We start from the raw sequence: 12,026 nt of genomic DNA on the forward strand, positions 1-12,026 counted from the left end.
ATCTGAAAGGTTGAACTAATGTTTAGAATAGTATTTATGTTTTATGTGTTTCCTTAGACCAAAAACGTGGGCTCAGTGGTTACCTCTAGCAAAGTGGTGGTATAATTCGAGCTACCATTTTGCTTTGAAAATGACACCCTTTCAAGCTTTCTATGGTTATACTTCTCTAGGGTTTCTATGGGATGTTAGCAGCAAAGCTAGGGTATCTACTATTGAGGAGCTATTAAAGAAAAGTGAAAAGTTGAGCAAGCTACTGGTGAATCAATTGAAAAAGGTACAACACAGAATGAAGTTTTATGCTTACAAAAATAGAATTGAAAGAACATTTGAGGTTGGGGATGGGGTGTATTTGAAGCTTTAGCTATACAGCCAGACTTCTCTAGCACTTAGAAAAAACTTAAAGCTTTCAGCAAGACACTATGGTCTATATCCTGTAGTTGCCAAAATTGGTAAAGTAGCTTATAAACTCTAACTTCCTGAGACTTCAAGGATATATCTAGTGTTTCATTTGAGCCTTCTGAAGAAAAAAATTGGAATTAAGGTTGTGCCTAGGATAGCTCCTTCTGAAGTGGGTGAAAATGGGTAGCCGTTAGTTTATCCTGCCAGGATTTTTCATAAAAGGGTGGTTAAAAGAAACAACAAAGCTTCACTCAACTATTGGTAGAATGGAGTAATCTTGGACCAGAGAATGCTACTTAGGAAGATTATTCAGTCTTTAAGTCTAGTTTCCATCATTTGATCCTTAGGGACAAGGATCAATTAGAGAGAAGGGTAATGTGATGAAATTGTATGGTGATCATATTGACATGGTGGAGTCAGGGTCACAAGGTGGAGCTAAGGTGGCTAAAAAAGCTGAGGTAGGCAAAAGAATTGAGTTGGCTGAAAATGCTGATATAAAGGAAGAAGTTAGTTATGGAAGGATGATGGAATATTCGAGTCAATCGCACAAGGAGCAATAGAAATGAGTATGTTGAGAGACGGTTCTAGGAGCTGAAAGAATATAAATAATTAGTTGATTACTTAATTGTTATTATTATGTGCTTAAATTGCATTGAACAGACTTTAGAATTATGATGTCAGCACATGTATTGAATATAACCACGTTGTACATGCGATTAAGGAGTATGAATGAAAATTTACAATTTCTTTCTGTTTTCTCAAACTCTCTCTTCTCTTTATTCTAGTCTTTCATTTCTCTTATTTCCCTTCCTTCAATCAATCAACTCATTACACAACATAATTATTCAGTATTCATGTTGCTTAGGTCTTTATTTTTTCCTTCTTTTTTACATGAGATTTAATGCATTTTAGTCTTTCCAAATTCACATTTATGCTTGATGGTTTACTTGGATTCCTTATGTAATTAGTACATGTGCCATCGGGGCAGTACCAATTCTGTTGGCAAAGCCTCAAGCATACATGAATTTCAGTGGGGTGGTCGGTTAGTCCTCGTACATTTTGCTTGCCCTATTTCTCGTCTCAACTCTATATAGCAGAGTCTGGGTTATGCTTATCAGGTATCAAGTCAGCTTGCATTCATATGTTCTTCTGAAGAATTTCCTCACATTTTGGTTGGCAAAGAAAAGACATTTGCACTTATTTTATAACATGGTTGGAAATGAGATGCCAAAGCTTGTGCTTGGAATTTTTTGCTGTATTTTATTTGATCTAATAGATAGCAATAACCTGGTTCCATATATTTGATGATTCCAATGGTTAGGGTGAACTTGCCAATGCTTTTGATCCTGAAATCAGAAACCAAGTTTATGATGAGGCTTACAGCCATTTGATTCTGAAATTTTAAAATTATAGTAAGAACGATGATGTCTGGTTGCTTTAGTGTTTCCTTGACATTATGAACGTTGAACTGGGAATTGATGTTTTTAGGAAGTTTTGGCTGTTCCGATCTTTTAGTTTGTAGAACTAACTAATCTTTCCCTCTGATAATGTCAACTGTTATTGAATATTTTTCACAGATGGATGCCATGCCGCATTGGATCAAGCACTTGAAGCAATGAGAACCCTAGTGCTCAATGGATTCAACCACAAAATCACAATATTTAATTTAGGACAGAAGTACAAGCATCATAAAGTTTGATCATACAACTTTGACCATATCAATAAAATGTGGTGTTTAATCAAGGAAAAAAAAAGTTCATATTGGGTCCATACCTATTGTTTTACCCCAATATGAAGGTATATATCATCTTACATCTTTATTTATTTATTTATTTATTTATGGGATTGGTGAGGTTTGTAAGACATTCTTAAATTATTATTAGGCAGCAGTTGATTGACAGTTCATTAAATAAAAAAATTTGTGATCAACCCAAACTGAATCCATGGTATAAGAACTCTATCATAATAATCATTCAATGTTTACGTACAAGATGTACGTTTGTATGATTGATTTTACTTTATCAAAAGAAAATAAAATCCAATACTAGTAAATATCCAAAGAAAAAATTATCAAACAAAAAAAAGAAGGGAAAAGAATCATGTGAAATTTTGATGGGACGATGCATAATTTGAATGCAAATGTTAAGCTTTCAAAATGCCGATATGGGAAAAATAGCTTTTGGTCAAAAGCACAGCAAATATTCCTTTTCATAAAGGGAAGTGAAAGACAAAAAAAAAAAAAAAAAAAAAAACACTTGTTGCAATTTGCTTCAGCACAAGGATGAAGGACCTCCCCCAAATCCCCAAAACAAAGATGGCCCAATCAAATGACTGAACGGCTGATACGGTATTCAAGGTGTTCCCCCAACCTTCTTTTTTTTTTTTTTTATGTCATTGGGACCTACTTCAAATGAGAACGTTGGACCAAAAGTAAAAGAAAAAAATTTTCCTCTTTAAGACTCTCTCTCTCTCTCTCCTCTCTTTATTAGACCGTTGCAAACTCGAATCTCTTTTATTATCAAATGTACAATAAATCCCATTTTTTTTTCTCAATCATCTCTCTCTGTGAAAAACAGAGCAAAAAGCGAGAGTAAACTTTCAAATTTCATAAAAAAATGGAAGAGACAAGTGCCTATCAGCGGCAAACCCATCAGCCCAATCTTTCTTCACAATCTATTTTTCATGCCCTTGATCCTATTTCTCTCATTCTTTCTCGGAATTCCAGCATTAGTAAACCCGTTCCTTTAAGGCTTACAACAGAGAGTTATATAATGGAAAGAGGTCCCAGATACAGAGCGTATGCAGAGTTGAGAGAAACAAAGCTGAGAATGAAGAGTGGGAAGCTACAAGAAAGGGAAAAAATTGAACTTAAAAAATCCCCAACAAAGAAACAAGTGAAGTTTAGTTCAAGTTTGGGGATTTCTATGAAGGGGTCCTCTGTTTTGGCTCAATCAGTGCCAGATTTTTCAGCAACTTTGAGGAAAGAGAATCGAAAGCCGGTTACCAGTGGCATTGAATTGACACCACCAGGAAAGAATTGGTCCAAAGGGAATGGAGTGTTGTCGAATTCGAGGGGAAGTAAGTCTGCAAATGCAGGGGAGAAGAAAGGAAGGTTGGTGATGGCGAGGAAGAGTTATGCAAGTGTTGAAGAGTTGAAAGGGATTTCATTGGCTGCAGCCACTGCCATTAATGATGAAAACAGGGGAGGGAAGAATAGTGGCAGAGGAGTTGGTGATAACAGCAAGACTGTTTTAGGGTATAGACAGTTTTAGAGGGAAAAAAGCTTTGAATTTCACTTTGGGTTTTAAACATTGTTTTTTGTTTTTTTTTTTTTTTCTTATTTTGAGTTTCTTGATTTGATTTTTCTTTTTTTACACGGATTTGATTACTTGCTCCCACATGTTAGGAAGATTTGAGGCTATGAATTCTTTTCTTGTGAAGTCTGTTTTCTATTGTAAAGCTCTGCATGATTAGAATTTTAGTTAGAGGTTATAATCAGTTTTTTTCTGCAATTTGAAATTGTTTTGTTTGTAATGGGAGTTGTTGATCTATCTCTGACAAAAATGTAAAGTAATAAGTTGACTAATGGACAGGCCAAAAACATTCAAGAGTTTATGTTCAGTGAAACTTTTCAATTAATTTTCCTTTATTTTTGTTGCTAGAGCCCATTAGGGATAATTTATTTTTTGAACCAGGAAGTAACTGGGGAAATTGCTCGGTACCATCAAAGGCATAATCCTTGCAAAAGAAAATATCAAATGAAAGGATCTTTACCTTTCCAAGAACTTGTACAGTTGCAATGCTCATCTACAAAATATCAAATGATTTGATTAACAAAAGACACTAACAAATCACGGGCCTGTATGTAGTAATTCAAGGGGAAATCAGGTTTACAACAATTTCCTTGACTAGGTTTTAAAGAATATCCCAGTTTATTTCAGCATCAGTCTGGATGTCAAAATCTGTCCATTTACCCATTCAATAGCTCATCTCCCATTCTATTAATTCATCAGGAACCATCCAAGCCAACTTGGTTCACCTTCTAACTTCCTCTGCAATGTCTCAAATCAGCATTCCTGACTTCATGAAAAATGGCAGACTACTCCATGCTCTGTATCCAGATTTACAGTATCGAGTATCGACCATATTTGGAATCTAAACATTCTATTGCATAGTCAACCAGAAATCCTCTAAGCTGATTATTTCTTTGTTCTGACCAACACCAACAAGAGAATGAAAATCTATCCGCATCGCACCAGCAATGGTTTCACAACTTCATCATGTACATAAGGCCCCTAGAGAAAATCATCTGAGCCATCTGAATCACAAGGAGTCACATTCCCAAACAACAGTTCTGCTTTCAAGATAGACTCCTTTACATGGATAAGCTTGGTTCGCGATAATACAAGACCAACATTACTGATTGCATGCAACATGGTAGAAATTCGATTGACAAGATTAGTCATCACCTCATTACCATTTGTCTCTTTGTCCAATGAAGTTGCAAAATCCGGAAGATCTGCATGACGTTCTGTTGGTTGTGCATCATCATGAGTAATCCCAGGCTTCCAGATGCAACCTATGTCCTGGAACAGGAGGGCAATATGCAACAAACTACAATGAATCATCCTTTCTTCTTTTTTTTTTTTTTTGTGATGAAAGAAGGGAATGGAAAGGGCATATTAAATCGTGTTACAGATAATAAATTACTTAGCTGGTCTAATCAGAGTTGTGCATGAGCTCATTTAATCTGCATTTTCTACTACTAAAATACCAAACAAGTTCTTTGAATAACATGAACATATCTGCACACACAGAGGAAAATAAAAGGGGCGCTTGTAGCTTAGGATTTAAGTTCTTTAGCTAAGCTTTCATCCAGGCTGCTGTAAACACAACTATCATTTGAAGCTTCAAGAACAGAACCTGGGCTAAAATGATTGCCATGGCTCGCAAATCCAACTGAAGTCCTTCATCCTTTGCCTCAGTCTAAGAAGTATAAAATATAAAAAATAAAAAAAGTCAAAACTTATAAATGCCAAGAGCAGCTGTTGTCTAGGGCCCGAACCCTCAAGCAAAGCAAAAAAATTCAATGGATTAACTATACAAAAGCTGTTAGCCATACAGGAAAGACATCGAAAAAAATACTAAGAGCCAATAAAATTGCATCCTATGTAATATTTACCAAAGAAAATCTAATCAAAGTAGAATGAGCTAAGTAGCATAAAAGGAAATTTTCATAAAAGAAAAATGTAAAAGCAACTAAAATATACAGATTGGCCAAAAAATTAGGGGCCATCATATTTCTGGAACAATTATTTACCCTTAAAAGCAACCTAGAATATATAGATAACTCTTTGACAGTTCCACAGAAGCTATCAAATATGAACATCCACAAAAACTAGGGGAAGGTTCAAGTTATGAACTTCAATCTAAAACAACTTTAGCTAAGCTACACCAATATTGTCTCTGTTCAGCTGGTTTGAATCTGGGTCAAGTATTTTGTCTTAAATTGCATATTTTTATGAACTCCCGTAAGTATAATTCCTAATGGCAGTATTAATTCTTCAATTAAATTTTAGTAATACAGAAGCAATTAGGCAGTTTATTTATCCAATTGTAATAACGTGGAAAAGGTCCTTCAAAGTTCAAACCTTCCAATGATACAAATAGACTAGGCTTTCAATCTTTTGTTTTGTTTTCTTTTCCATTTTTTTTTTTTTTTTTTGGTTCTCTTATTCCTCAATGGAGAAGGGGAGTTGAACCTTGGACCCTGATCCCACTCAGGGAACAAGAACTGCTAGGCTAAACCAGGTAATGGGGTTGGCTAAAAGGTATTCTTATGATCTTCCAACATGCATTTTATCCCTAACCGTCGGTAATTCAAAATAAACAAGGCAGCTTTCATTGTAAGAGAACTAAAAATGCAATTTGGGACCAAAGACAACAATATCAAATTCTAAAAAGACAAAATATAACAGAATATATGTTGGTAGTTTAGAATGTGCTGTATTCTACATTGAATAGAAAGATTTAATTATTGATGAATAAAATTAATTTTTGTATTAATTTTATTTATATTTTAAATAATTATGTTTGAACACAAATAATTATCACATGACAAATGATCATAATTATTTGAATATAAATAGATTATTATTCATAAAAGTCATAATTATACAAAAGGTCATAATCATCTGAATAGAAGTTTATATCTATTCATTCATTATAAATAAATATTTCAATATAACAATTTTTCCTACTTCTAATTGGAGAGTTTGAGGTTTTGTTGTATCCTAAAGGCATAATTGCTTTTAAGAAAAGTGTTCTTCATGCTTCAAAGCCAAAATTCTTTTTTATTATATCTCTTCTCTTATTTATTTTTTCTAACAATTTAAAGGCAATTATGAAAAAGTTATATTTTGCATAAGAAAGAAACAAGGAAAAGAAATTGGCATGATTTGAAGGTCAGTATTAGAGAAGGCTCAAAGTGTCAAAGGATTAATATTTCTATAGACCAAAATATTAATTTTCATAAAGATCTTCATTAGAGGTATGTATTTTATTTTTTGCATAATTATTAGTAAAAAAATTGACTAAATGAGATAAACACGTTAATAATTTATTTCATTAGTGTGTAAAGTCAAAACACAATATGTAAAATATTGATTATATTGTATAAGTTTATGTATATACTGAAACTGATTCTATAATTTAGTTTAATTAATTGTATTATATATATTTGAAAAATCGATGCTTATATAGACTGGGATGAAAAATAGCTTGAAAACATAAAAGAGAAAGATATGAATTGATCTACAATTGAAAGAATTATCACTTGTTATAAAGTAACGAATTAAATTGGGTTCTAATGGAATGACTGATTATTTAATGTCATGTATTGGTTATATATAGATTAGGCAAATTGTCCTATGGTTTCTATGAAAACAATCGAAAATAGGTAAAAATATTTACCATGAAAAATTAGATATAAGTGAAAAATATATGTAGAAAATAATATTTGATTGCGAGATTAGTTTTATTTTTAAATCATGGCACTAAAATTGAGATAATAAGTTTAGTCAAGCTATTTATATAGTTCTATCTTTGTTGGTCATTTATAAATCAAATGTTGATATATATTTTAAATTTATTATTAGTTTAAATTTTGACTTGTGTTCAATTTTCATGAAAACCAATTAAAATTAAATAATTGTTAAGATATGGTGTTTCATGGATTAATTGGTGGATAATAAACCAAATAATTGTTGAAATAAAATTTTATTATGAACAATCACAAAGTTGAAATAAAAAATAGCCGTTAAAAAGTTAATCAATGATTACAAAAAACATTATTGCTTTTCGCATATGAGATATTGATTAAATGAAAATGCATGTCATTAAAAAATATTGAAGTATTTGTCGGTTATTAGCATTTTGAAGGATGTTTTTCAATGTCTAATTAGGCATGTTTATAAAATAGAAAAGAACATGCAAATTCAATGTTCCAAAGGTACTAATACATGCATGTGTTTAATTCCATTTTGTGATGGCATAGAGAATATTGGTATAGTTTGTCATATATTACGAAAATGAACTGAATGAGATGAAAATTTTTTCTTATACATATAAGAAAGATATGGACTATGGAGATAGAATGCCATCATTCAATTACTACGTTATTGGTTAAAGACAAAGAAGATATTTTTACTACTTGTACTTGAAAAAATGGCTTTTTGCATGCTATTAAAAATGAAAATTGAACAAGTTCTTGAAGTTTTCAATAGTTTCATGACAATGGTAAGGATATGGCTAGTTATACACCATATTAATATATCAGCTTAGATAATAATATTAGATTGTGAAAGCCGTAAGCCTTAGAGTTAGCCAATCAATGATTTAACCAATGCTAATTCATCATGAATTTTTGCATGAAATATGAATAGAACTGATAATAGCACTATTGTTTATTCTATTTTATGAAATGATTCTTTAGGTTCATGTTTCATGACTTGTATTGATATAGTGATCAAGATATGAACATATTGATCACAAAAAGATTGTGAAAGTATTTAAAATTGAAGTTAAATATGCTATAGACTCATATTTTACATAGGCATATTGGTCTTAAGAGTAAAGTTTGAATTTATTATATATCCGAAAATATTATGACCAATTAAAAGTGTTAAATAATATAGATATATAAGTTGCACAATGGTGGAGAAATAAAGTTCTCATAAAAAATTTTTTTTTTGAAATCAAATTTAGAGGTTTCAGTAGTCATGAACTTGGAATTGGCTACTGAGTAATTAATATGCATTGAAAACTTATGATAACATTTGAGATAGTTGATTTTCACAAAAAGCTATCATTATAAATAAGATGACTTCAATAGACAAATCTACTTGATTTGTAGGTATTATGTGGATTATTATGGTTGGCTTAGAATAGCTATAAGCCAAAATTGATGCCATAAAATCTTGATAACATTGTGGTAATTTTTTGTTATGTATATGGTATAATTCATTGATTGTATAAATGATTTATCATTTATGGTTTTATATAGTGAAAATTTCAAAGTATATTTGCTTTGGAAGCCATGAGTGATTCAAAGATCTTATGAATATGAAAGCTTTTATAATAGCAAAAGAATGCTATTTGATCCTTTTGGGTGATGGAAATGGTTTTGTTCATGATAATAAAAAATTATTAATAGTGTCCATGATGAAATAGATTTATAAAAGTATTTATGAATTGACATAAAAATTTTAAAAGGAGATTATAAAAGCATGATTATATTTGAAATCTACTTATTGATATAAACTCTTAATTGAATTAAAATATAAAAGTTTTGGAACCTTTATAAAAATATTAAGATATTTTCTCTTTCACTAAAGGTGGATTTGGTGGCCTCTACTTAAAAAAGAAAAAAAAACTACCAAATCATGAAAAGATAAATGAAATGGCAACTTGATTAAGTATATATAATATCTTCAATAATTGAATGAGACATTCTTTAATAAAAGAATGCATGCTTGCAATGGTGGGGTGATAAAAATCAAAATAAATAAAAATTACCATCATAGTATTGTAAGATTTTAGTATAATTTTATGAGTAAATTATACAGACTAATAAGTTTAGGCACTTATTAAAGTAAAATCATAAAAATGATCTTTAAAAATCTTAAAAGGACTAAAATCATTTGGTTTTGAGTTTATCTAATTGTACTAGAAGTATAATTGTATTAAAAGTATAATATGTAAAAGTATGATGCAATAAAATCTAGAGCATATAAATTATATGCAAAATAAAAAGTTTGGACATATTAGCTTAAAGTGATTATATTAGAAATTCGATTTCAAGTGGGGGTAATTACCATAAAAGAAAATTGAATTCCAAGATATTTGGTTAGTAGTACTATAAGTAGAATGAATTTAAACCCAAACTATTAGATACTAATATTGGGAACCCAACCTTGAATTAGTAACCTATAATTACAAAGTTTAATGGGTAAAAACAAGTTATTGTTATGTGTCTGTTAAGCACTAGTAAAATCTATTCAAATTTTGAAAACTAATATAATCCATTGCGTGGAGAGGATGAGTTTTTATACCTTTAATAGAGTTTTAAATGTCTAAAGCAATAAAGACATAATGGAAACTCTATCTATATAAACATAGAAGTGGTGTTGCTTTAATAAGAATAATCGGGGTCTCTCTTGTAAATATTTATGAATAGGATAAGCACATAGTCATAATAGTGCTAAAAGCAGTTATAAGCCTCTGACAGAAAAATAAATAAGTATTATATGTGTTTTATCTTCGATTTTAACACTAGAAATTGAAGTTTAATCTGCAGACACCATCAACTTTGTTAGAATTCTAAGATATATACACTAATTGAAAGTTTAAATAGAGAGATATCTTTTTGTATTCATAATATTTATTTGTGTGAAAGGTAAAAATTAAACACCAACATTCTAAAATAATGGAAGGATTATTGGTAGTTTAGAATGTAGTGCATCCTACATTGGATAGAAAAATTTAATTATTGATGAATAAAATTAATTTTTGTATTAATTTTATTTATATTTTAAATAATTATGTTTGAACATAAATAATTATCATATGACAAATGGTCATAACTATTTGAATGTAAATAGATTATTATTCATAAAGGTCATGATTATACAAAATGTCATAACCATCTGAATAGAAGTTTATGTTTGTTCATTCGTTATAAATAAATCTTTCAGTATAAAAATTTTCACTGCTTCTGATTGGAGAGTTTAAGGTTTTATTTTATCTTAAAGGCATAGTTGCCTTTAAAAACATATTCTTCACGCCTCAAAGCTAAAATTCTTTTCTATTATTTCTTTTCTCTTATTTATTTTTTTCTAACAATATATATTTGATCAAGAACTACAGAACCAAAGGAAGAAAGAGATTTAAGTGCATCAGAAGACAAACACCAACCTGGAAAGACAGACTTGAATTGAACATGTGACTATTCTGAGAGTTAGGCTACTCTGAATTAGTTAAAGCAAAAATTAACTCCCAGAGAATCATGGTAGTTGATCTCTTTAGTAGATTACTACATGTTTCAAGCTCATGCTCTTCTGAAGAAGTCAACTCATTCAATTTCTATTCCAAAAGAATGGTTAGAGCATCTCCTATCGATGGTAACTTCTTCAGCAAAGATGTTTCTACATAATTGTCTTCCAATATTTCACTTATCTGGAGGGAATTCCTTCTATAATTACTATAATTTTGATATGTTTTTTTATCTTTCACTTCCATGGAAATTCCATGGTTTTACTATAATGGAGAATTTTAAATGTGAAAGAAATAATAACTGTGTCATTTTTGTCATTGGCTCCATTACCAGTTTCTTGGCTTGATGATCTACTTTTAACATATCTCCGATCCATGGAGTAAGCATCATGCGCCATTTCTCTTCTAGTCCCTAGATTGCATTTAACATTTGTTTCTTTTTCAATTGCTGAATTGATGAAACCTGCACTTTTAGCTTGCCCTTTAACACTAATAATTCTTCTCTTTCTTAATAAAGAGTAGAGACCTTAAATGTGACAAGGAATCATCTCGATCGCTACAACATTTTCTCTCAATGTCAATAAAAAAGCTATCCATTTTGGTTGGCACTTTAAATCTAGTGCGACTACTTAAACTTCTGTTTGGAGCAACAAATTTTTTAACTCCACTAACAACATTTGCAATAGAAGTAGCTCTCATACTTTAAAGATTACTTAATTTAGCCCTGGCTAGGATTCTTTCCCTATTTATTGATATATGATTTTGAGTTTGATTTCAAAGCTTGAAAGCAATAGAAGACTTTTCATTTTTTTGAGGTTTGCTCAGTTGGCTTATCGAATGCCACTGAGCTTGAGCCTCTTGAGATAAAGACTTTATGAATGTATTGGATTCACTATTGGACTGTACACAGTTCTCTTCTAGGCCAATAAACACTACAAGAAAATAAAAGATTAGTGACAGTTTTGAAGCGACGTTTTACTTACAAGAAAATGTCGCTAGCTTTTGTTTTTTACAAAACTTAAGGCATTTTTTTTTATCAAAACACCACTAAATATTCAAATAGTGATATTTTTTCT

The 12,026-nt window shown here is 30.8% G+C and overlaps 1 protein-coding gene and 1 pseudogene across 1 annotated transcript; one reads left to right on the top strand and one right to left on the bottom strand.

Moving 5' to 3' along the window:
- Window positions 1-2,910: 2,910 nt before the first annotated feature.
- LOC111283948 (uncharacterized) lies at window positions 2,911-4,911 on the top strand. Its single transcript, XM_022872645.2, has one exon. The coding sequence runs from the start codon at window positions 3,015-3,017 to the stop codon at window positions 3,669-3,671; it is 657 nt and encodes a 218-aa protein (XP_022728380.2). The 5' UTR covers window positions 2,911-3,014; the 3' UTR covers window positions 3,672-4,911.
- Window positions 4,912-4,968: 57 nt separating this feature from the next.
- Window positions 4,969-11,348, bottom strand: LOC149519841 (uncharacterized; annotated as a pseudogene).
- Between the last annotated feature and the right edge of the window lie 678 nt (window positions 11,349-12,026).

This window comes from Durio zibethinus, chromosome 3 (genome assembly GCF_047325235.1).
Source record: "Durio zibethinus cultivar Kanyao isolate XHJ-2024 chromosome 3, ASM4732523v1, whole genome shotgun sequence".
Lineage (NCBI taxonomy): Eukaryota > Viridiplantae > Streptophyta > Magnoliopsida > Malvales > Malvaceae > Durio > Durio zibethinus.